The sequence below is a fragment of the Hydra viridissima genome, unplaced genomic scaffold (genome assembly GCF_058129835.1).
Source record: "Hydra viridissima isolate aposymbiotic clone 2 unplaced genomic scaffold, HvirCarnegie_v1 scaffold_3, whole genome shotgun sequence".
Taxonomy (NCBI): domain Eukaryota; kingdom Metazoa; phylum Cnidaria; class Hydrozoa; order Anthoathecata; family Hydridae; genus Hydra; species Hydra viridissima.
This window is the reverse complement of record NW_028324302.1, coordinates 4,248,115-4,274,059: the sequence shown is the minus strand read 5'-3', so window position 1 is coordinate 4,274,059 and position 25,945 is coordinate 4,248,115. Positions and strand designations below refer to the sequence as shown.

The following is a 25,945-nucleotide window of genomic DNA, read 5'->3' as shown; positions in this document are numbered from 1 at the left end:
TATATATATATATATATATATATATATATATATATATATATATATATATATATATATATATGTTAACATTCTGAACTTTTTCAGGGTGTTTAATTTAACGTTAATGATGAGTATTTCTTTGACTCCTAAAATCATACCTGGTGTTTTACATTCTACTAATAAAGATGCCTGCGATTGGTATGTTTTCAATATAAAATAGTTTTGGTGATTTTTGTTATGGTTTACTTTTAATTCAAGTTCTTTAATTTTAACATAAAACTAGTTAAGCATCAAAATGAGGTGATTGGTCTATGAGATTAATATTTATAGTGTTTTGTATCACGGTGTGTTATACATTTTTTCAAAAATTAAATTGGATTAGTAAAAGTTTTTTTTATACATTTCTTAACTTGATGTTGTACTTGACTAATAAAATTTTTTTATTTTATTATGTATTTTGTGATGGTGATGTTATAAATTGCATGTTACATTAATTATTTTAGTATAATTTTTCATTTTTTTTTTACAATCCAAAAATTTCTGATATTTAGGGGCTGGCAAGGGTTTTTTGCATATGGCTGTCAAAATTATATTGTTGTTATTGACCCTAAAACCTCTCAAGTTAGTATTAAAACATGAATTTTAAAACTAACATGCATTTAATATTTCTTTCAGATATTTATGATTAGTTATATTTTTTTGACTTTTTGATCCCTTTTGAGTTTTAGAAAATTATATCTTTAGGTTGTACAAACTTTGCAGCATCATCTTTCAATAATCACCCAGGTAATTTATATGAATCTGTTAGGTAATTAAAAGGAATATACCAGGTAATTAAAATATATCTGCCAGATATTGAAACAAATCTTGCAGGTAATTAAAAAAAAACTACTGAGTGGTATATATATTTTACTTCAAGTTATCCAAAGGCTGTATTTAGTACTTTATCCCAATCAAATCTTTTCATTTTATGTTTGTATGTTTGTAACTTTGATAATGAAAAACTAGCTTGTAAAACTATTATCATAACCTTGCAATTTATATTGTTAGGTTAGTGTTTCAAATCATTTTACAAAAGTTTCAAAATCTTATTACTTTAAGGTAAAATGGTGTCAAGAGAGTTATTATCATGATCTTCATTCACCGTATCGTCTGCAATTAGCTGCTGGAGACATATCTGGTCTTATAACCATATGGGATGTTCGTATGGGTACAATGATCAATGAGCTCATTGAGACAAGTCGATCACCTACTTGCATGGAGTGGCTTAAAGGTTATGATGTATCTCATGATCTCTTACTAGCTTTATATAGTCAAAATGTCATGGTGTTATGGAATGCAGATACAGGTGTGAAACTATGGAAAAAGACATTTCAGGAAAATATTGTGAAAGTTGCAGTAGATCCTTTTAACAATTCAAATATGATCAGTATGTGTTGTTTTTATGAAAGATTTAGTTTGTTTAGTTACATATATTACAAAATTCTAATTTTAATGATGATTATTTAACTAATTCTTGTTCATTCTTTGTCAGAAATTAATTTATTTATTTCTATAGTTTCATTTAATCTTTAACTGTTAATCTATTTCTTCTTCTGGTTCCTAAATCTTTTGTAATCAGCTTTAAAAAGTTACACTTATTTTGCATTTACTTTTAAATATTCTTTATTTTAACAATTTTGTTAAGACTGATTACTTATGTTAATACTCTTATTGATTTTTGTGTTACTTTTTTTTATTAGTTATGTGCAGTGAATGGATAATGTTGATTACAGAATTAGATATTCGAAAACCACCATTAGAAAAAGGTAGAAAGTTTTACATACATAACAGTTCAAGTCCATCCTCCAGTAATTCTGCAAGTACTTCAACTTTATCTAAAACATTTTCACCAACCAAGTCAACTTTCCAAAAAGTAAAATCATGGGCTGAAGACTTGAGAGGCAGGTAAGAAATCTTGTTGCAAATTTCATTTATATAATCATTTAACAAAAAGTGTTTCTGTTAAATTTCTAGATTGTCTTTTCCTTTATAGGGTTGAAGATGAAGAAACATCATCATCTTGTGACTGCATCCAAGTAACTTACCTTCCTGCTAATCGCCATCATGCACTTCTTCTTTTTCCATATGAAATTCTGATCCTCGATATGGAAATAGGCCAAGCTATAGGAAGTTTTTCTATAGAATCAAACAGTCCCTCATTTTATGCAGTTATACCATGTTATCAAAGAGACATACTATATTTACTTCATGATAATGGAACAATTTCAATTAGAGTTATTCGTACTCCTACTAGTGTTCCATATCAAAGTGAAGATGATCCTGATCAGGTTTTGACCAATCGTATATCATTAGATGTTGTTTATGACATGAAATGTCACTCTGATGTTTTTCGATTAAGTCGAGCTTCTCGTATAATGGGTTTTTGTTTAAATCCAGTTCTTGAATCTCAGACTGCCCTTGTTTTAAGTGATGGTAAAATTTTATTCTGGACACTTCTAAAAACAGAAGACAATGTGCAAGACTCAGGCATTGGACTTCCAATATTACAAGAAACTGAATACTTAAAACAATCTGCTGAGGACTTAGTATTATCAAAGATATTTCCATTATTGCTCAATTTTGATGAAGTTAGTACAAAAAAGGTCTATCAAAAACCAAAATTTTTGTTAGAAAGAATATTTGAAGGTGTTGCTGCAAATCCTGTTTGTGCCAGTATGTGCCCTCCTATGACTATGAAAAACATGGAGTTTTACAAAGCTCATTTAGCTTTAGGTAAACAATTTAAAATTTTTTCATGCTTTTTGACTGTTTTAAAAATATTTCAGTTTGAATTACTCTGCAAAAAAAAACATTCATAAAATTATATTAAATATACGGCTCACTTTCAATGTTGAATATCAATTTTATTTGTTCTATCAATTTTATAGCCTGTCAATTATAATATATAGGGTATCAATTTTATAGCCTGTCAATTATAATGTATAGACTGTCAATTATAATATATAGTTTATCAATTTTATAGGCTATCAATTTTATAGGCTGTCAATTATAATATATTGACTATCAATTTTATAGGCTGTGGTAATGGAATTTTGCAAATTTATAATGCATCTTCTGGATGTTTGATAAAAAGCTACTCTCTTTTATGTCATAATATAAAAGGGATCGAATGGATAAATCTATCATCTTTGTTAGTGTATTTTAATGGTAGTTCTGGATCAAACAAAAGTGAAATAGTGCATGTAGACATTGTGTCTGGTAAATAATGAAAATTGATTTAAAATATATAAAATTAGAAAAGATAAAATTTTATCTTTATTTAAACTGTAATGTAGTGAGTTTTTCTTCAATTTTTACATTCGATTTTCAGGTCAAACAAAAGTATTACCAAGTACAAGCGGTCTTAAACAATCAGCCATTGCATCTTTGAAAGTCTCTCATTTAAAGTAATTTTTACTGGTTAACCATTTCAGAGAATATATATATATATATATATATATATATATATATATATATATATATATATATATATATATATATATATATATATATATATATATATATATATAGCTATTAGGAATCTATTGTTTGGTTACTCTAATTGATCAACACTATCAGCATGGAGTTTATATAATTTAATTTTCAGTAATTTTACTCAAAAGCAGCTAGATGTACTTGTATCTTCCTTTTCTTAATACATTTATTCATAATAAACATGATTTGTAAATGTTTATTTTATTTCATAATCTTTAATCTTTTGCTGCACTTTAATGGTTGCAAGAGGATGATTATAATGATAATAATTACGGTGATAATGATAGCTGATTTTATGACGATACATAATGTAAAAAGCAACTTCCTTTTTATGAAGCCATTATATTTTAAGAAGGCATAGTTTTTCATGAAGGCATTGTTTTTTTATGAAAGCATTACTTTTCATAAAGGCATTACTTTTTGGTTCTTTACAAAAATCACTCTGCTGAGTTATGGGATGTTGTCAATTTGTGTCAATTGAGAGAATTTCCAAATAAGTTCCCCCGTATTACTGCATTTGTAAGTTATCTTTATATCCTTGTTTTTAACTTAGATAGCTTCTATTGTTAAGTTTTATGTCATCAGTTATTATATACTTAGCAGAATCTATGATTAATTAAAGGCAGAAAATAGAAAAAAAAAAACAATTGTTTTTACAACACTAGACAGCACTCTTTGGTGACTAAGGTTTGAGAGTTGTTTGTAGTTTTTGGTTGCTTATTTCAAAAATGACTGCTTGATTTTTTTTTCCTATCTTGGCAAATTTTTATTCTATGACTTACCCTATTATATGATATAGTGTAAATAAATTGGCTAGTTGAGAGACTGTTAATTATTTTGTTTAAAACCCTAATGTCTGAACTTGAGAAATGTAAAATTTAAAAAAGGAAGAAATAAATAGATAATTAAGAAATCAAATTTTTTTTTTTTTTGAACATCTGAAGTGTTTTATGTCTGTACAATTCTCCAACAGCAGTCTACATTGTGTGTAAACAGTTGTATACAATCTGTGTGTTTTATAAGCCTTAATATTTGCAAGTAGTGGAAAAGTTTTTTGACACCCATAAAGAATTTTTCTTATTCTTCAAATATTGATTTTATTTACCTAATTCTTTGATTAATTCGTAAATTTGCAGACCATTAAAAACAATATTCTTTTTTAAATATTTTTTAATTTCAGCTTCACCTACACAGGTGTAGGTTAAAATCAGCAGTAAAAGATGTTTGTTTTTTTTTAGAAAACATTTTTTTTTGAGGTCTAATTGGAAAGTTTCTCAAAAATTTCTTATATGTAAATTCATGTCAGTTATCTGCTGCATTCCAATTCTTGGTTTCTGCCATTCTATTACTCTATCATTCTAATTAAATTTGAAATGTGTTTATTTGAATTGGAATTTATAAGTACTTTTCAATATTTACTTTTATATGGCATCTAACACAAAAATAGTGGCTTTGTCAATAGAAATGGTTGTTGAATATATTATTTCACATTTTCCAGATTGCAGAAGGAAATTATAATTAGATTACTTTTTATAGATAAAAAATGGGTTTGCATAGATCAATCTGAAAAACAAGGACTAGATATCTTACATCTGTATTAATTCTATACTAATAGTCTAATAGGCAAACAAGGGAAATATGGTTTCTAACAAAGCATACCCATATATGTTCACTTAAAGTCAGGTAATTAATGAAAAGTGCTTCAATAAAATGGCAGATAGTTAAAAGTTTTAAAAAACTCCATGTTCCAACTTTAAATGATCCAAACTTCATTTGTGATCATTTAAAGTTTTTTTTTGTTGATTTTTCTTTTGTTGATGAAATTAACTATTTACAAATCTCACATTAGAATAATATTATCTGTATTAGATACTTTTTAGTTCTGTCAAATGCAGGCCCACCTAAAAAAAACTTAACATTATAGACAATAATATATGGTGTTATTTAAATCAGCAACCTCAAATTACCTTAAATCAACACTCAAACATAAGTCAGCAGAAGAAAAAAAAAGTTTATATCAACCTTTTGTAAAAAGTATCTTTGTAGGCTTTTCATCGAGTCTCTATTTTAAAGCCTTATTTTGGGATAAAAAGTCAATCAATTTTTTTAAAAGGAAGAAGTCTACTTCTTATCTAATTGCAAATAAATTTATTATATTATTAATTGTTTTATTATTAATTGTTATATTATTAATTGTTATATTATTAATATGTTTTATTATTAATATGTTTGAGTATTCTTGTTTTTACAAGTAGAGTATAATTACAATAAAATACTTTTGCATTGAAATTGAGTGAAATGTGTTTCAAATTTTAATATAAAGGGAGAGAAACTGTCATGAAATTGTTTTTGATTTTAAAAAAATTTGCTTGCTGCTTTGAAATGTAAGAAATAAAATAAACAGATTCTCTGATATTTCTATTTTATCATAATAATTTAGGAATGGTTACCATTCAACAGTAGATTTGGAAAAAAGAAGTCCATAAAAAATGCTGATAGTAATTTGAAAACAAGTCATTCTGTTAATCAAGACAGTGTAGAAAATCATGAAAGTTTATCACCAACACTTCAAGAATCAACCTCAAGTGTTCTAGAAGTTCATGATTCAGCAAAGGGCCAGCAGGTGTTTTTTTTTTTTTTGTTTTTTTACCTATTCTCAGAATTTATTTAACAATTAAGTTGCTTTTTAATATAAAAGTTTTGAAAATATATTTTTGGTGAAAATTGTGTTAGTGTTTTTGTGATGCTTTTAAAGGTTTGAGAGCTCTTTTTTTATTCTATTAGGGACACCAGAAAGAACACTTAGTGTTTTCTGATAATGATGGCACCATTTATCATTACTTAATTGAAGGAACAACTCTTAAAGATGGATCAAAAGTTCCACCTGAAGTTAGTTATCAAATTTGAGTTTCCTTAAAATCTTTTTTTTTTTTTTTTGATGAAATTTGAAAAAAAGCTTTTTTTTTTTTTTTTTTTTCCTTCTTTAAGGCCGGAATGAGCGCCATTTCATATATTGTATGGAAGAGTGGAATGTTAGTACTTGGTGATGTTGATGGCAACATCAACTTGTGGGATATTAAAGCAAAAATTTCAAAGTGACACCAATAATTTCATTAATAAAAGTTTTATACAATAATTTCATTGATAAAAGTTTTATAAAATAATTTCATTAATAAAAGTTTTATAAAATAATTTCATTAATAAAAGTTTTATAAAATAAACCATTGAAAATTGTAAAGTTTTTTTTTTAAGTTTTAAATAGAGGTTTATACTTTTTATTAGGGTCTATCCAACACATCGAGGACCAATACGAAGATTGAAATATGCTCCTGGTAAAGGAAATATGAAGTTTATTGTTTTATTTAATGATGGTGTTCAAGTCTGGGATGCAATAGAGGTTTGCTGTATACTGTTATGGTTATGTCCTATCAGAGTTTATCATGCTTTATTTAAAAGTTTTGTAAATATTTGTTAAAAAAAATTATCTTAGAAAAAAAGTTTCTGCAATCACAGTTGAAGTTGCAATTATTGCAATTTAACTAGAAAGTATTTAGTTAATTAGTTAAATTAGAAGGTATTAAGTTAAAAGTATTCTATATGTTTGTGTGTATTTATTTTTTATCTACATATTTATATTTCTATATATTTTTATATCTGTTTATATATTCATGTATCTGTATATAAATTGGTAGATTGAAAATGTGGTCTTAAAAATTTTAACTTTATTCTAAATATTCTTGTTCTAATAAAAAAAAATTTATTCCAATTTTAATATATTTGTCTTAATGTCTACATATTTCGACTTTAATATATTTGTCTTAATGTCTACATATTTCAACTTAAATGTATTTGTCTTAATGTCAACATATTTCAACTTTAATATATTTGTCTTAATGTCTACATATTTCAACTTTAATATATTTGTCTTAATGTCAACATATTTCAACTTTAATATATTATATTTGTCTTCATATCTACATATCTCTAACTAATATTTAATTATGATTTGGAATCTTTTTTAAGCTTTTACTTTTAGGCCTCCATTCAAGCAACTATTAAAACTTCTAAAGATCAGGTATCAGTAATTGATGCTGATTGGTTGTCATCAACTCTACCGCTTCTTCTTTTTTCTGATGGTTCGGTGAGAATCTATGATCCTATTTTAAAATCTACCAATTGTCCTGTTTCGCAAAAAAAGTACGAAGGTAATAGTCAGAACTTTTTAAATATTTTTACTATTCATTCTTTTTAAAAATTATCTAAATGCAGTTTTTTTGTTTGTTTGCTTTGATAAAGATAATTTCCTATGATATTTAGCGACTGTTTTTCAAGGTCAGCTTTATTTAACTTGAAGTTGATTGAAAGTTTTGTTGATTTATTTAAGCTTTTTAGCTTATTTTTGTTTTTATCATTTTGATATTTTAAAATTTATAGTACCTATTTTTAATCCTCGCATGAGTGATCCTATTACTGCATTAAAAATGAAGTATCTATTGCAACACCAAAAATGGAGAGCTAAATATTGCAGTACTTTGTAGGAATGTTTTTTTCTTGAATTATTTATTTTTGGGATGATTTTGTTGCTGTTTGTTTCATAAATTTTTTTTTTTTTATATTTCTTTTCATTTTTAAATTTATGGTCGTAGAGAAATCAGAGAGATTTTAAAATACTTACTTTGCAGATTTGTATGTATGTGCTAAATTACACTTTCCTAATTTGTATGCATATGCTTAATTACGCTTTACAAATTAGTATGTATATGCCAAATTACTCTTTCCAAAGTTGTAAAAGTTGGGAAAAGTGAAATTTTGTAATAAAAAAGTTGCGAAAGTGTGCATGTGAAAGTGAGAAATGCTAACTTTTTTTTCCATTAATTATAAACAGAGTATTGTTGTCTATTACATTTTATTATCATGGTCATCATGATCATCATCATCATGATCATCATCATCATCATCATCATCATCATCATCATCATCATCATCATCATCATCATCATCATCATCAATTATTATATTATTGTATTCTCATTATTGTTACTATTGTGAGGGTGGCAATTTATTTACTTTTAAGAGAATGTGTTTGTTTCATTTGGTTTTTTTAGGGTGTTTTGTTGTTTATGATTGGGTTGTTGACTTGCCCTTAGTGTTGTGTGGGTGTGTGACATTCGTGTATGGTTCTTATAACAATGTATTTGATAAATGCTCTCAAATATTTAGCTCAAATATATTCTTTTGATATTTACAAATACAGATAATAATATGTAATCAAACATCACTCAAAAGTATTCTCCTACCACCTTCAAAACTCATGGCCAAAGTGTCTACATATATTATTACTATTCTTAAAATAAAATCTTTTCTTCTTTTCTTTTCTTTTCTTTTCTTTTTTTTTTTTTTCTTCTTTTTCTCTTTACTTTTTCTCTCCTATTTTTCTTTTCTCCAAACAAAATTCAAGTATTCCCAAAACTCTTCTCTAAAATTCTCCCATAAAATCCTTCTATTAATTCTCCTGTAAATTCTCCTATAAATTCTCTCATAAAATCCTACTAGATTTTCTCAAACATTTTTTTCCTGTGTCAACAGATGTTTCTTAAATCATGTTGTTCTTAAATCATATGTTGTTCTTAAATCATATGATGTTTCTTAAATCATGTTGTTCTAGTATAGACAATAGATTTTATCTTCAAGTTTTTTTAGTGTTTTGTTTCAACCTTTTAGTTATAGTTCAGGTTTTACCAGTTATCTTTTTTTTAATATTTTTCCTTGGTCTCAAATTGTTCGTAAAATCATAAAATAGTTGCAGTGTTGTTGCAAACCTTACTTATCAAACTATTTTGATTGTATCAGTGTAGATACAATTGAACTTCTGGTCATTATCGCAAAGACAGTTTTAGACTTTAATGGTGTGGCTGATTTATTTTTCATGCAATTGTACATGAGTTCACTTGGTGTTTCAGCTTTCTTGTGCTTTTATTCGGTTGAATGTTTGAGTCAAGTAAAAGTTAAAAATTAGATTTGTAATTTTTTTTTTTTCCCTCCACACTTTTATATATATAATTTATATAGAAGAAAAGATAACACTTGCACTTTATAACAAGTTAAAGTAAATTAAATATATTTTATAATTTATAATTTTTAATTAATTTGGTTCTATGACAAGGGGTCTCCTTTAAAGTAGAGATTTTGATTGTATAAGAAGAAAAGTTGAGAGAAGGGCAGATGTATTCAAGTGTGAGTGGTTTCTCCAATAAAAATTGAAGGAAGACTAGAAAAACATCAATCACTCACAATCAATGTGCTATTCACAAAATAAGATTTTGATATTATGAAAAGAAAAAGATTTTCATATGTAAATATAGATTCACAAATTTATATTTTTAGCATTTCTAATGAAAAAGATGATAATGCAGTTCAAGAACAATTGCTAAATATTCCTAGGTATGTTTTTTAAAAGTTCTATTATTTTAAGTCACTGAAGTTTAATGTCTTTTAAGGTAATTTTGACAGAATGACTGAGCATGTATCATTTTTGTAGTTTTTATCAATTATTTTTTTGTTAGATTTATATAGTTTTTTATACATTATATGTTTTTTTAAATATGTTGTTTAAAGTTTTATATATATTTTTATATGCAGTTCTGTTCTGAGCAAACTGTACAACTGTCAATTTGGCACAGCAGAGAGATGCATTTATATAGCACAGTAAGTAAAGATTTTCATACAAAATGCATTAAATTGTTATCTATACTTTTTAAATTTTTTTTCTTTAATGAACAAAAGTTTTTCTTTTTTGTAAATATTTTACAAATATTTTTCCTTCTCTTTTACAAATCATGTAAATATTTCAAATTTTTTATCTAGATTATTTGGTGATGAGTCAGATTGGTTCTTTTGGATGGTAGCTTTGCACTACTTAAAGGCTGAAAGACAAAAAAAACTCTGTCTTTTCCATCAAGTAGAATTTTGACTGTTGTTTTTATAACTCAATATTTTAAATTATTTGCATTCAATTTAAAAATCACAAAAAATTGAGATGGGTAAAATGAACAGTTTTATGCATAATGAGTTTTACAGTTCCTAATATTAACATTAATATTTTAATAATAATTTTTAATAATAATTTTAAAATCTAAGTTAAAGCTTAAGTTCAGTTGTTGAGAGCCTGTTAGTTTAAATTTTCATTTGCTTTGTTTAGAAAGATGAGCCTGTTAAAAAATCTTCACTGGCATCTCCAGTGTCATCTTCAGTTAGCTTGAATGATTTTCTACTAGATAGTGACCTTGAGGAAGCACCTAATAATCCTCCTGTCCCCCTAGATGTTTGCACATGTTCTAACATCTCTCTCGATACAAATTTTGATGTTCTTTGTGATTGTGCATTTTACAAGGTTAGATTATTATGTATGGTTTAGTTAATTTTTTAGCAAGAAAATTCCATAATCTTGTCTCCCTTCACTTTTCTAAGCTTTTTCTAAGCAACTCTCCCATATTTATGGCGCAATAGTTTTCTAGATATGTTTACCTTTTCAGAAGCTTCAGTTGTATAGAATAGCTCTTTTTGACAGCCATCGAGCAACTTATGAACATACTAGATTGTGTGCAGAAAAGCTTATTCTTGCAGGAAAGGTAACATAAAATTATTTAAAAAAACTCAGTTCACTTAATTTTTAAGTCTGAATACTTAAGTTAATATATAGCTTAATTAGAGACTTTAATGTAAAAAAAATGAAAACTTAAATTGCATGAAAGATTCCACAAATAAACTAGAAATAAAAATTTTTAAGTTAAAAATAAAAATTTATATTTAATTTTTTTAATAATATATATTTGCAGAGTGACAGAGCTGTACATGTTTTATTGGAAGGTGAACCTTCTGAAGCAAATTATTACACAGATGCACTTAGGTGAGTGATATACATCATCTGCATACTTTGAAGTTTTAGATATTTTTTAAAGCTTCTTGCTCTTTTTAGCTGCAGTCATCAAAATGTTTTTCTTGCTTTAGGGCATGTTTAATTGCAACCGTTGGTTTGTCAGGTGTGTCTCAAAGTACGATAAAACTTGTTGCTACCAATTTAATTGCTAGTGGAAAACTTAAAGGTATTTTATATTTATGTAAATTTTTTTCAATGATTTTTTTTTGTAACATTTTGAAATATTGATCTAGTTTTAAATATAATTTTTCTTGTAGTTTTGTAATAAGTAATAATCTTATATTTTGAAAAAATTTAATTTGTTTATAGAAATATATATTATTACATTTGATAAATAGAAGGTGCAGAGTTGTTGTGTTTGGTTGATAAGGGGATTGATGCCTGCAGGTACTTGCAAACATATGGAGAATGGGAGTTAGCTGCTTGGTTAGCAAAGGTATTATTTTTCACTCAGTACTTTAAAGTAATGTCCTTCAAAAATATTCAAGCACATAAAATGCTTCAACTTAAACTTAAATTCAACTTAAATAAACCTGTTATCAAGAAGAGAAAAGAATTCAGTTTTTGAAAAAACATTTGTTTTTTTTGCAGGTTCGACTGAATCATTGTGAGAGTACCGAAGTTATTATGAGATGGTGTGATAATCTAATGTTGCCGCATGTTAACTGTAAAGTGAGATGTTTTAAAATTAAACATTTTAGTTTGTGGAAATTTTTGGATTTAATAAAATGCACATTACCTTTTGCTTGTCGCTGTTTTCTATTTTTAGCCTATTAGCCTTTTTATCACTAAAGTGTTTATCTTTGGTATTGTTGTTATTGTTATTGTTATTATAATTATTATCATTATCATTATTATCATCACTAATATTATTATTAATATTATTATTATTATTATTATTATTTTTATTATTATTAACATTTTTATTATTATTATTATTATTATTTTAATTACTATTATTGTTATTATTATTGTTATTATTATTATTAATATTATTATTATTATTATTATTATTATTATTATTATTATTATTATTATTATTATTATTATTATTATTATTATTATTATTATTATTATTATTATTATTATTTATTTATTTATTTTTATCATCATTATTATTTGTTTTTATCTTTATTGTTAAATTTCTTGAAATAAAAGCATTTACTCTCTGGTTTTATTTTTTGGATTGTTTTTTGAAAAACCTCTTATTCTTTATTTAGAACAAAGCAATATTAATTTTGTTATCTGTCGGAAAGTTTGTTCGGGCTTTAGAGCTAATGTTTAGTGTTGGTCGCATTGATCGTGCAGTTTTATTTCTTGAAGCATGTTTTGAATTTGACCTTATTTCAGATAGCGATGAAGTTAACTGTATCTTTTCGCACAATATTTTTACGTCCCTAACAAGTCCTGAAGGAAAAGTTTGTTTGTATTTTGAGTTAAATGCAAAATTTAAATTTTGAAGAGTTTCTAATGTATTGCACTTAACATTGTGGTAGGTGCTCTGTTTGAGAACATTTTCTTGGACTATGCCAGGCTACAAGTTAAGTTAAAAAACTATGAAGCAGGGAAGTATTATTGCTTGAAGGCCGGCGGCCGTGGAAGAAAGCTATGGGAGGAATTTCAGAACGAACTCTTAAGCAATCCAGGCGTAGTTTGAAATTTACAAATTTTATTTTTTCAAAAAAAAAATTTTTAATTATTTTGTTAGAAATGGAATTACACCTTCATAAATTTATCTTTTCGTAATTAAATTATATAAAAAAAAAAAAAAAAAGAACTTTCCGGAATTTAAACCCTTAGTTTAAATGTTTACATTGACGAGGTAACGTTGAGAAGAATGGGAATAACTCATACAATATAATTTTTATACTACGTACCTAAACCCATTATTGTAAATATTTTATAATAGGTAATACTATTATTTATATTATATAATGCAATATAGTTGTTTATAATTCAATGGACAAAAAATAGTACAAGTACATAAATTGTAATATTTTTCTACTGCAAACAAGTTTGGTTGTCTTTCATAATGTAATTTAATACCCCCAGTCCCGATTTTTAAAAGCTCCCCACTAAAATAACCATTGTTATAAGATTTGATAACAGTAGAAGATGTCCTATTTTTATCTAGCTTTAAAATGTCAACACAAAACGATGACTCGGTTACCGATGGTACAAAGAAGCACGCTTCAAAAGATGACGTCTACGTAAACGATAATAAAGAAAAAATAAAGTTTACACTGAAAAAACAACGAGGTCATAAAAGAGAATTTACGAGGTTAGTTACTCTCTGATGCCTTTAGATATTATAAATGACATTTTATCGTTCAATTTTAATCACTTTTTGTTTTCTTTCAAGGCATTCAACTACAGATGTCGGAAATCAGTGCTTATCAACTGGAAAAAACGAATGTAATTTTCGTTCCCAGCAAAGTGAGCCGTTTGATACCTCAAGTTCAACAAATCAGTTAGAAAGTGATTCTTCAATTCTGGAGTCAGTAGCTGCTGCATTTAAAAAAATGACTGGTAAATTATGAATTTTTTAAATTAATGCCTGTTCCTTTTTTAAATTTTTTTTTTTAGATTATATTTCAACAGTTCTGTTTTGATATTTTGTTGAAACTTTATTATGAGTAATTTTTATTCTCAGTTCCTTGCTTTTATTCTCGTTTCCATGCTTTTATTCTCGTTTCCATGCTCTTATTCTTTTTCTCATGCTTTTATAAATCTCGTTCTTATGTTTTTATAAAACTGTTTGGCAGTTGCTATTTTTTCTTTTGTTTATTTAACTGTTATATTTTATTAGCAGATGATTCAGCACCGTCTGCTTGGCACGAAGTTGTTTGTGTTCTGCAGCAAACTGTAAGTCTATTAGCAAAAAGTCTTGATCAGCAGATAAAAACTAATTCTCAAAATCAGGCTGAAATACTTGAACTTAAATCTAACGTGTCTCAACTTACGCTTGAAGTTCATTATGCTAAACAGTGGCAACAAGCACTTTACAATGAAATCCATAAACTTGCTTATTATGGTATTCAGAAAAGTTACGACAGCGAGAATAAAAAACGTAAGAAAAACAAAAGAACCTGCGTTAGAGAACCCCAACCGGTGACCTACGTTGATTCGGCATTCTCGAAGAAATTGTCTGAAAGACGGCGGCTAAGGAAAGAACAGAAAGAAAATGTTTTGGATGAGATAAACTGCAATGAACCTGTAGGTGTATCGTATAAAATTCCTGACGAGAAGTTTAAAAAGTCTAGCGAGTTGGCTGGAAATCTTAGTGTATGTTTAATAAATCAAGAGAATGAACAGCTGCTTGAAGCAGAGAAAATCCCCGAAGAGCAAGAGTTAAATGCGAAAAATATAGAAGAGACGCTTCGAAATGCCGCTGAATCTGTAGTGTCAAAATCTGGTTACATGTATGACGATGCGTCTGGTCTTTATTATGACTGGAATTCGAAGATGTATTACGATTCTTCAACAAAACTCTATTATGACCATGAGAACGGAGTATATTATTACTTCGATACAGATAAGAACTGCTTTATGTTTCACTCGCAAGTGGCCGTAAAAGCAGAAGTAGCCGAACAAAAGCTCGAAAATGACAGTGAAGAAGAAGAAGAGGGGGAAATTCTCTCAGACGAAGAATGTGAATTTGAAAATCAGGTTGATTCTTGTATTCGTATAATTGTTGTCCGATCTAGTTGCCTGGACATAGGTTCATTGTTTGTCATAACTCGACAAGGTGGTCGTATAGGTAGTGATGCTGATAATACTGTCTGTATAGAAGAAGATAATGTTGATCGATTTCACGCAAAGATCATATACCATGAGGTTGAAAGACTGTTTTATTTACAAGACTTATGCACTGATATCGGAACATTTATAAATAACGAAAGGGTTGCACAATCAAAATGTGATTCTGATCCCGTAGAGTTGACTCACAAAGACTATGTTAAAATCGGGGAGACAACTTTATGTTTTCACGTTCACCCAGGCTATGACACTTGCACAGAATGTGAGCCTGGAAATATTCAAGCTCTTGTCGCACAAACCAAAACAAATAACTTTGTAAGTAGAGAAGAGCTTGACGCGCAAAGAAAGCTACAGAACAAGGTGCTGCGCAAAAAGTATGGTATATCTCCTGGTTACCTTCCAAAAGAGTTAATAAATTCCACGGATCGAGCTGAAAAACGTCGAAAAGAACATGGAATCGAAGCGTATGAAAATTCTGATATACCGGTCAAATCAGCCTCTGTACATGAGCAGATATCGGAAGAAAATGTCGGTCATAAATTATTGGCCAAAATGGGTTGGAAATCAGGGGATGGACTGGGAAAAAATGGGAAAGGTATTGTTCAACCAATCCTTGTAAGTCTTCAGGAGAAAAATAAAGGCATTGGAGCTGGAACAAAGACTAGCATAGACCAGGTTTACACAGATAAAAAAACTGAACGTTGGAACAAAGCGAGGGATCGATTTAAAAAGATTGATGAAAAATGAGAATTATTTTTTTTTGTAAATATGAACTTAATTTAATGGACTCAAGCAGAAGCTGCTAGAAATCTGTCCCATCCTAGTGCTAGATTCCTCAGCGTTATTCGATTTGTAAGTTGTATTAAAAATCGCATTAAATATTTTCTAGTATAAAAAAATACTTAAACTAGAATCTAATATAATGATATAGTGTGTTTAAAAATTTAGCAAGAAAAAGATTCTACTTATCTAGCAAGAAGAAAGTCGGCATTAAAATTAACATGAAAATATGAAAATATGAGTTTTAATGTAATTAAGTTGTTCGTCAGAATCCGTTGGAATCTCACATCTTCCTTTTACGTCAAACTGAATCCTGCACTTTTAAGATCCTCAAAGTTTTATTAGCGTGGATTAAATACTTCTAAGTTACATTCTCTGCTAATAATAAATCTATTATACACTTATGACTTATGATCATTATATAAATGGATTATAGTAAATGTGAAAAGAAAAAAACAAAACAAAACTTTGCATGTCATCAGAGATTAATCGCTACTAAAAATGTTTTGAAAAAAATTTAGTTGTCGTTCGGGTGATTAAAATCGCTGAAATCGATAAATCTAACAGTGAAGCTCCTAAATTTTTATCTACAGTTCACCTGAGATTGGTGTTATAAAACAAAAAGTTTTCACGCAAACTTTCTCCTACTTCAAGAAAAAAAGTGTCAACATTGATGGTAAAGTTGTTAAACCTTTTTGTTGTTTAAAAACCAAAAGTGCGCACGCTTTTAAGAATTAATGATTTTCTTTTAAAATCACGAAGAGATTTTTGTAAGAATGGCAATAGTTACATTTTCACGAACTTCGTTGTGTTACGCAGGCGTAAGTTTTATAAGAAGGAGTCCTGGTCGAGCACGAAGTTCTTCTGACTCAAGTCTGTCGAAACCAATTTTAAAGTGGAGCAGCAAATTGCCGTGGCAAGTGGTGGATGATTTTTTTATGAACTACGAAAATATGACAACTAAAAGTATAATTCATCTTATACAACCCCCTACCAGAACTTTATAAATGAAAATATGGTTCGCCCAAAAATTATTGGTTACAAGTTACAAAGAAATCTTGCTAGATTATTAATTTGCTTCAAGCCAATAGTAGGAAATCAAGTCATACCTTTAAACCTGTATAATCCTTAAAGCTCAGTTCATACTTAAGGATTTGCAGCGAAAAAATACACGCATAATGTACATTGAGTACAAAAAAGTAAAAGGGAACATGTCACGCGCTTTACTGTTTCGACCTAAAGGCATATGTCAGAAAATTTCTGTTACAGAGGTGTCTTGTGCGCTTTGATGCAAACCTCGAGTGAGCAGCAATGGATTATGTAGTGTATTTAGAGTTGCATATGCGGAAAAAGATTTTTTCCCATCCGAGCTTCTTTTTTTTCGAAGATCAATAAAATATTTTTCTATCATAATTTTAACAGGAACTCTGTTGCAATACGGGAATTAGATAAATCCAGGTAAAAGGTTTGATCGTTTCTTTTCTGAACATAAAATGGTAATGTAAAATAGTTTGATTAAACAAACTGAGAGCTCAGTAGAAACGAACGATAAATAAAAAAATTCAATAGAAATGAAATAAAACGATGCTGCATGTTGACGTTCTTTAAAGCCTTGAAAGCGAATTTTTAAATATTATTAAAAAACCTTAAAAAGAATTTGGAATTGCAATTATGTACTTCATATTTGATACTCATGCTGATATGTTTTGCTTTCCAATATTAAGTGAAATTTTTTATCCTGTTTAGAATAAAAATCTCGGTAGAAATTTTTTGAAAATTTATACCTTATAAGTTTATTAAGCAAAAATGGTGTTAGAAGCATGTTTTTCCTAACAGTAATCAGTCGTAAAATATAGAGGTTGTGTGTCTTTACTTCAAGACTTTATCAAGTTGATTAAATAGTTTTACTTTTGCTCACAAAAGTAAATAGTTCTACTTTTGCTCACAAAAGTTGCTACAGTTTGATAGTCAACATTGGTTATCCAAGAAAATCAATGATAACAAATATTACGAAGTCTTGTATATGGAATCCAAACACATCATCGTATTAGTTTGGCAGCTTTTTTGGGCATAGAGTTCATCTTTGATACTTCTCTTAAGGTAATTCGTTTTATTCTACTTTCCAAGCATCTTGATCTTGATCTTGGAGTATCTTAAAAGATGAGATTGTTAATTTGGCTTCAGAATGATAAAATGAATTCGTCATTTACACAGCTTGTCAAAATTTGTTAATAGAAAATTAATAATAGTGTTCCCATTGGTTTTAAAATGTATCAAATGGTTGATGTTGTGTTACATGTTAAATCAAAAATCTCAACTAAGCTCCAGTGAACTGTCATCAATATTTGCTTGCACTTGCTAACTTTAATCCTTTATTGGCGGAATTAAAAAATACACTTTTTTTAAAAAAAAAAAAGACTTGTTAATATTTTCAGAAAACTTAAAGATCTAAGAAAAAGAGTTTAAACTTTTTTTATTCATAAAATCAATTATTTCGTAAAAATAATTGTTGTCATCTGGCAGCATTAGTCTTACATGGGGAATTATTAAAGACCAGGTTTTGAGGTACACTTTCATTTCTCTTTTGTTGCCATATGGCAACAAGAGCCCATAGAGGATTAAAATTTTAATTTCTAACTTTTTGAGGATCGCTAGATGCAAGAGCATCTATCACGCAGTCTAACTTTATGATTAATTCAACACTTTTTACAGATTTAAAAACTATTTTACATGCTTTTAAAATAGGAATCTATAAAAATATTTGACCATTACTGTGTGATAGACATTGTTCGTGTGTGATGTTCTTTAAGCATGTGAGCGACATAGATGATATTTGATATAAATGAACAATTTATAATTAATTTGCAACGCTGTTTTTAAATTTAATTACATTAAGATTAAAGTTCCCTTAGTTTTGAAATATTACTATTTTTGTGACATACATTATAATGCCATACAATCTAAAACGTTTTTTTTAGGTAACAAACCCTAAATGTTAAAGAACTTGTTTAAAGTTTTCATGTATTTGTTTTTGCATGCATATCAACATAATTGACTGGTGCCTTCAAGAAAATAACAAAATGCCCAAATATGCAACACCCTTTAAGGACTACATTTTATCTACATAAATATTTTTTTTTTTTAAATCAAATAAGTAGGCGGCGTGCTATGTTTCTATAAATTTCAGTATGTGTTCCTTTAGTTTTGGTGGACAGTGCATGTTCACATAACTTTAGAGAAAATGTAATACCCAGGTTGCGAAAAATGTAATGCCCGGGTGTCAGAAAACCCTTAAAAGTTTTGAATAAATTTTAGGGCATAAAAACAAATGAAATAAATTTCACTAAAGCATTTCACACTTGAAAATTAAAATGCTTCACAATATAAAGAATCTCTTTAGTAATAAACATTGAGTGTGAACAGTTTACTTAGTCGTCACGGTGATGTCATAAATACCACTATAAAAAGAACGATATTTTAAATAGAAACACAATTCAACTTCAAAATGGTCCAAAAAGTTTTTCGTAAAACACGCTTAATTGTATGTCGAGCCTCAGGCATATTAAAACATATATAAATACAAACACAAAACGATAATTTTTTAAAGATTTTTTAAAGAATTTCTAAGGGTCTCCGATGAAACAAGTTAAAACAAGAAACAAGTTAGAATCTTTACATCGAATCCAATCTTAAGTTCGGACCTTTTGCTACACTCTTACAATAAAACTAATTTTACTCTTATTGCATAACTTTATTGTATTTAGCCTGTGTATAACTTTATTGTATTTAGCCTGTGTAGTTTGAAGTTATTTCTCTCAATAAAATCTTGACTTTGGTTTTGTTGATTCGTTTTTATTTAAATTATCACTTTTTTTTTTTTTTTCGGGGTGTTTTCACTGAGAACGTTTTGATTAAGAATGATATTAGCACCTTTATTCGAAATGGTTGTAAATCCTTTTTCCTGTTTTTGCAGATGTAGAAATCGTTTTTATGGTTTATACCGGATTTGCGATCACTTACAACTGCTTAAATATATTGAATATTTTGAAAGCTAATAATAAAAACAGGTTTTCATGTTACATTAATGTAGATATTTAACAAAAACTATTTGCTAAAAAAAAGTCGCGGAACTCTTTTTTAAGTTAAATTCCTGTTTTTCTTGTCGTCTTTAAAGAATTTTCAGTATCTATGAAACAGGTCACGTTTTCATTTAAAAAATGACTTAAAGAATTTACTTAAACCACAAATAAAAATGTCTTTTTTATCAGCATGCAGGTGAGTATTACAGTGTATTGATCCATTACGCTTGTGTTCGAGGATTTATAGATCGTTGATTTTATTGCGCATGCGGTAGGTAGAATTTAAAGAGTTCTGACATAAAAGATTGCTCAAGTCCACGTGCTCTTTTCTTTATCTTTTTAATAATAATTGATGTTGTTATTAATTTCTATGAACATTACAATTTCTCTAATTACAGTGTATTTACCGTCTGCAATTATTTTGAAAATCGGAATTGCAAAAGAGTTGGTTGTTGCAGACACAATTAAAGATAACTCACTAGCTAATTCGCATGCGAATTTTACAGAAACCTATTTAAAAATTAAGCTGAGAATGCATTTCACTTTTATGACATAATTTACTGGCCATTTTTGAAGCACTTCATATCATTTTTCATAAGAATAGATTTTTTTAGTATTCCATTCAACTTAAACTTCACTTGACGTCGAATGAGATAGCATCGCTCAAGATTCATAATCAGATAAAATCCTATTACTGTATTCACAAATTGTTTTCTTTTAAGGGGTAGTTTATCAAAACAACGGTCACTGACAACTCATTTGATCTCCCAAGTGAATTTAAAATGGAATAATGTTATTCTTAATCCGATTTAAAGTTCTATAAATAGCAATTTTTGACGCAAAAGGTTTGCAAGTACGCAACGCCATACGGCGGCACTTAGTACAGAAAAGTTGAAACGTATGCACGCGTGCGTAAACGTTCTATGAACTTGCGAGTTTGAGACGTTCGGCTAACGTTTTAAAAACAAGACAAAAAATTAAGCTTTGCACGATACAGCGAATGTTATATGCAATTTCAATTCGAAATCAATAAAATTTGATATCGATACAAGTAATTTGAAATCAAAATGATTGAAAAATAATCCAATTTAAATCAAAATTCAAATCAATAAAAAATAAGTGTGGTGAAAAACTAAATGCGCTTCCAAAGATGTTTTTAAGTTAGTATTGTTTACAGAGACACTTTTATTTGCATATTTCTTAAAACATTTGAATGTTTTATTATTGTCTTATTTCGTACTTCATAATTTTCTTGAGGTTTTTGTTGAAATAAGGTAAATCCTGGATTTACGGTAATCCACTACGGACGATGTGCGTAAACATACAAAATACGTGTCATAATTTGGTAAAGAACGGATCTTTCCTCATTCACTCTATTGTTTTTGTTATATTTATAAGTACCAGGGATGCATTCAAACTGCTATTAAAATAGCTCTTAGTTTATAATTGAAGATTTTTGTAAAATTACCAAATAACAACCTTTTAATATAAAAAAAAGGGATGTTTACTTCGAGCTTTACCAAAATAAAAATGCTTTCCTAATTTGTTTAGAGATTCATAATTGTGTTAATTGATTTGTCATTATTAAAATTGGCGGCAGTAAAATTTCCATTGCAATTGAACGGATTTTAATGAAGCTATCCACGTAGTGACCCAATATTAGGTAGCAATTTACTTTACCAAAATACCAATTAACGGCAAACCATGACAGCAATGCTTTTTCCGTGTAGATTGGATTAATGGGCGAATACTTTAAGTTGCGTTTTTATTGCTAGATAGGGAACATATTCGTTTAACTTACAGAGCTGTCCAGAAACTGAGCCATAGAATTATAAATCGAGAAGGTATATACAGCTGAAGGAGAGAGAATTACAAATCGGCTGAAGGTATTTTTGCAGATTTTTAACTTTACCTTTCTACTATTTCTTGATAATAGTAAAAAAATATCTAGCGATTTAGTTTCCGAGTAAAACTTGCATGAATGTTATTGTTCTTCCTACACATTTTTGGAATGTTTTTTTCTTATTTTCTCTGTAAACAAATTCTTTGAATTCTTATGCAACGAAAAAATTTGATAAAAAATGACTGCTGTTGACGATGTTTCTAAGTTTTTAAGCGAAATGAAGGAATAAGTTACAAAATGGAAAAAAAGATAAATAAAAAAATAAAAAATCCCAGACGATTATTTAAAAAAACAACTAATTTTGTGTGGCGAGGCTACTTTAACTTAATCACGTTATTTAGAAGAAATATCTCGTTAAGCAAAGTGGGATATATTTACGGTCTGTTTTATTAAATCATTTAAAAGCTCTTTGAGATTTTCGATTGGTGGATTTTGAGACTTTCGATTTATAGAGCGGCGAATCGCTTTTGAAAGTATTTAAAATGGGAGAAGTATACTAAGCTATACATAAAAAATTCGCCAAAAATAGCTTGAATGCCACACAGGTTATATAATTGTTTGAATTTTGAATGAAGATTTTTTATTTTTCAAAGCAAACTGAGTTCAAAACTGTAGAAGGTGGACAAAAAGCTGAACGAAAATTAACATGTGGATACATAGATGTTGAAAAAATTTTTAGTTTTGATGCGCTCTAAAGCATAAATGCGTAGTTGCGGTCTAAATGTTTTGTATATCTATAAAAATAATTTTGTCAATTATAATTTAGATAAAAGTGATAGAAAATGAAGCTTGTTCTGTTAATCGTTATCATGGGTTATGTTTCGTCAGAGAGGATGCAAAAATTACTTCTCTGCCACTCGTGTAGTGCTCATTATAATACATGTCAACCGTCAGTTATCGAACCTCTTACGTGGAAACTGTTTCAAGTTTTAAACCGATGTATGCAACAATACGAGGATTGCGTTACTAATTTTTGTGAAAAAAACTTAAACAACAAAAGAAAAATGCTTAAAATGCAGCGAATGTTTCATTCGAAGATAAAGAATATTCAATTGTCCATATGAGGTGTGATCAATTTATAGAAGTTACAGTAATCAACGGATGCTGATTACAGTTTATAAGCCGATTTGGTTTAAAAAGACCTTGCTATAATGTAAAATAAGATGTGAATTTCGTCACAAAATTACAATTCGATTAGTTCGTTAATAAGGGGGCGTAAACTGAAGCCAATGTTTTGTTGTTTTTTTTATTTTGTTGTTTTTTTTTTTCTTCCCTCTAACTCTGGAGCTTTTGATTCGCACGTTAAATCAATAATGGCAAGAGGGAAAAAATATAAAGTCAGAAATCGTTACTCAACTTTTAATATAAAAATAAGAAATTGCTCAAGTTTCCTTATTAGCTTTATTGGATTGAATATTTGAAACAAATATGTCAAATAAGTATGTCAAATAAATATGTCAAATAAATATGTGAAATAAATTGATTACAAAATGTAACTTTAAATGTCTTCTTGAAGTTTTTGTGAAAAACGTTTTTGTAAAAGTTTTATGATTTTTTTTCTACGCAAAGAATGTTTTTTTTTGTAAAATAGTTTCACTTCTGTTTGTCTATAAAAAAAAAAAAAGGTCTGGAGCAGTAACTCCGTTACAAAAAGCTTCAAAAAAATATATCGGTGTATTAGTCGGCCCGTTCTCTAAATTGAGTTGCTATTTTTAACTCAAAAGAGTGGTTTAATGTTTTATAAAAAATTAATGTCATGGTGAATTTTCCATAAATTATTATTCTCGTCTCTTTACACTATTAAAGAATATTTCTGTTCCATCTTAAGCAGTTTAAAATCTCGACTTAAGCATCGATAAAAATTAAAATCTCGACTTATGCATCGATATGGTAATTGAGAGTAATTGCTAACAGTTACATCAATTTGTGTAAAATGTTAAAATGAGTTTTTTTCACCATACTTTTTCTCCTTGGTTTGTTCTTGTTTGCTTTCGTTAAAGATGCATGGAAGATGACGTCAAATATAATTTGAAAGACTCGCGTCAAATGAATTCCCCAGATATGTTTTGCCACGATAGTCAATTTTTAAATGCTCTAAAAATACCTCCCCGCGAAGTAAAGTTAATTTTTGCTGCTAAAGTTGCTGACAAGCGTAAATGGTGATCACGTGGAAGTTTTCAATTAAACGGAATGCAACAACTTATAAGATTATTAAAAATAGACGGGGGAACACTAAAAAGCAATTCAATCAAAAGGGTTTTAAGATTGACCTGCAATAACAATTAAAAAGTAATCTTCAAATAACTTTATATATCAATTGAAGATATTAATAAATAAAGATTCCAGATGAAGATGTTAAAAGATGTTGTTTTTCTTCTTCAACAATCTTTAATTTCTATAATCAAATGAGGTCGGATCAAGATTGAGTTTAATTGATTTTATAATAGAATTCTACAATCGTTCTAACAGAATCTTAAAACTTGATTTAAAAATTTGCAAACAATATTTGAAAATTCTGGATATATATTCAGATAAGTCATAATATTGTACAAAAATACCAAATCACCGTGAAAAGAAGGAAATAGGTTGATAGGGTAAAGGTATATGCTTGACTAAGCTTGAAAACGCGTTCATCTGATTTTTTTTACATTTTTATTGGTATGCAGAAATTATTTTTTCAATTATTTAATATATTCAAAACATTTACTTCAGGGATATTTTTTTCATTTTAAAGTTTGAACGAAACGTTTTCAACTAAAGATAAATCAATGCCAGAATGTAACGAGGTGAACTGCAATCCCAGAAATGGACACTTTTAATCACAAAAACACCAGTAGACGCTCCAACTAGCATCATGAAACAAGTTTGATAATTTTCAGTTATCATGTAACTGAAACATCAAATTGTATAAAAATATCAATTTTTAAATTATTGTTTAAATATTTTCTAAGTTATAAAAAGCTCAAAAATGAAAAATCCTCTCAAAGATGAAAAACCCTCTTAAAGACGGGGGTGCGTATTCTGTATTTAACTTTTTTTTTACATAAAAATATCGTCACATTGTTTTTCTGTTCAAATTAATGACTGAGGGGGTAAATTTGTTAATGGTGTTTCAAATCTATTGCTTGCTATGAAAGGGATTGAGCAAAAAAATGACTTTTTCCTCTCAAGTTCAAGCTAACGGTTTCGTTGAGCAACAAACAGTGAACAGTTTAAAAATAGTTTAAAAGTGAACAAAACGGTTTCATGTTCTAAAAGTATTTTTATTTGCACATTGCGTTCATCGTCACCATTAATAGAAGAAACTAAAGCAAATAACATGCATCTTATGCTGAAATATTTTTAATGATGCTTACAAAAGATCTCAAAATAGAAATACTAATTACATACTACCATTTAGGTATGTGAGCATGGAATAAAAATGGTTGTATTTTCTCTTAAAGTGACAATTGGTGAATAAAAAACTATTTGATTGTTTAAAAAAAAGGCTCTCTCTTTGACGACAAGTTCAAAGCGTTGCTGTTGAGAGAGTAGAGGTTTGTACGCTCGGAGCGTAGCTATTGAGAGAGCAGTGGTTTGTTGGATACTCACCAAAATTTTATCTAACAAATGCCAAGGTTTTTTAAAATAAGTTTAAAAAAAGCTCAATGTGTTAACAAATTTAATAGTTTATCTCTTTTATTTTTTTTACTTTATCTTTTTATTTTCTGAAATTTGGAAGTTTTTGTCTTTTATTGCAAGCATCGGAATTCTATTTTTCGTTAATAAAGTTAAAATTTTTATATTGGTCATTTGATATAAATCTAGTTTTTAAAAAATTATACATCTAGACAAACAAAGTTATAAGTTTCCAGAAAAATAATTGCGATACCTTCCATTCTTTAAGTTATTTTGTTTCTACCCTTCAAGATATTGTGCAATAGTGAAATTGGATGAAATCCATTTAAAATGTTTTTCAAAAATAAAAAACTA

General features: G+C 28.1%; 2 protein-coding genes and 1 long non-coding RNA gene across 12 annotated transcripts; all 3 read left to right on the top strand.

Annotated features, from left to right (window-relative positions):
- Positions 1-49: 49 nt before the first annotated feature.
- Positions 50-13,715, top strand: LOC145202085 (WD repeat-containing protein 11-like). 3 transcript variants are annotated; one of them, XM_090080983.1, is made up of 27 exons: positions 50-177; positions 531-600; positions 724-765; positions 1,081-1,408; positions 1,722-1,926; positions 2,015-2,754; positions 3,058-3,240; positions 3,353-3,428; positions 3,927-4,035; positions 5,957-6,139; positions 6,301-6,405; positions 6,505-6,611; positions 6,799-6,913; positions 7,553-7,721; positions 7,951-8,050; positions 9,901-9,957; positions 10,156-10,221; positions 10,381-10,474; positions 10,715-10,906; positions 11,049-11,144; positions 11,352-11,422; positions 11,524-11,618; positions 11,791-11,888; positions 12,044-12,124; positions 12,673-12,820; positions 12,949-13,100; positions 13,587-13,715. In XM_090080983.1, the coding sequence occupies exons 1-27, from the start codon at positions 104-106 to the stop codon at positions 13,590-13,592; spliced, it is 3,762 nt and encodes a 1,253-aa protein (XP_089937109.1). In that variant the 5' UTR covers positions 50-103; the 3' UTR covers positions 13,593-13,715. The 3 variants fall into 3 exon arrangements, 2 of the variants coding, with proteins under 2 accessions (XP_089937109.1, XP_089937108.1); XM_090080982.1 differs by lacking the exon at positions 13,587-13,715 and having other exon boundaries at positions 12,949-13,241; XR_016450497.1 differs by lacking the exons at positions 7,951-8,050; positions 12,673-12,820; positions 12,949-13,100; positions 13,587-13,715.
- Positions 13,593-17,357, top strand: LOC145180770 (uncharacterized). 6 transcript variants are annotated; one of them, XR_016450500.1, is made up of 4 exons: positions 13,593-13,733; positions 13,815-13,981; positions 14,265-16,063; positions 16,160-17,357. XR_016450500.1 is itself a non-coding variant. In XM_090080985.1 (3 exons), the coding sequence occupies exons 1-3, from the start codon at positions 13,594-13,596 to the stop codon at positions 15,956-15,958; spliced, it is 2,001 nt and encodes a 666-aa protein (XP_089937111.1). In that variant the 5' UTR covers position 13,593; the 3' UTR covers positions 15,959-17,357. The 6 variants fall into 6 exon arrangements, 2 of the variants coding, with proteins under 2 accessions (XP_089937111.1, XP_089937110.1); XR_016450498.1 differs by having other exon boundaries at positions 14,262-16,063; XR_016450501.1 differs by having other exon boundaries at positions 13,594-13,733; positions 16,143-16,277.
- A 715-nt stretch (positions 17,358-18,072) lies between these two features.
- On the top strand, positions 18,073-22,953 carry LOC149890661 (uncharacterized). 3 transcript variants are annotated; one of them, XR_016450504.1, is made up of 3 exons: positions 18,073-18,091; positions 21,846-21,956; positions 22,740-22,953. It is a non-coding gene; the product is annotated as an uncharacterized LOC149890661 (long non-coding RNA). The 3 variants fall into 3 exon arrangements; XR_016450503.1 differs by lacking the exon at positions 18,073-18,091 and adding an exon at positions 18,424-18,556; XR_016450502.1 differs by lacking the exon at positions 18,073-18,091 and adding an exon at positions 21,603-21,733.
- The last annotated feature ends 2,992 nt before the right edge of the window (positions 22,954-25,945 follow it).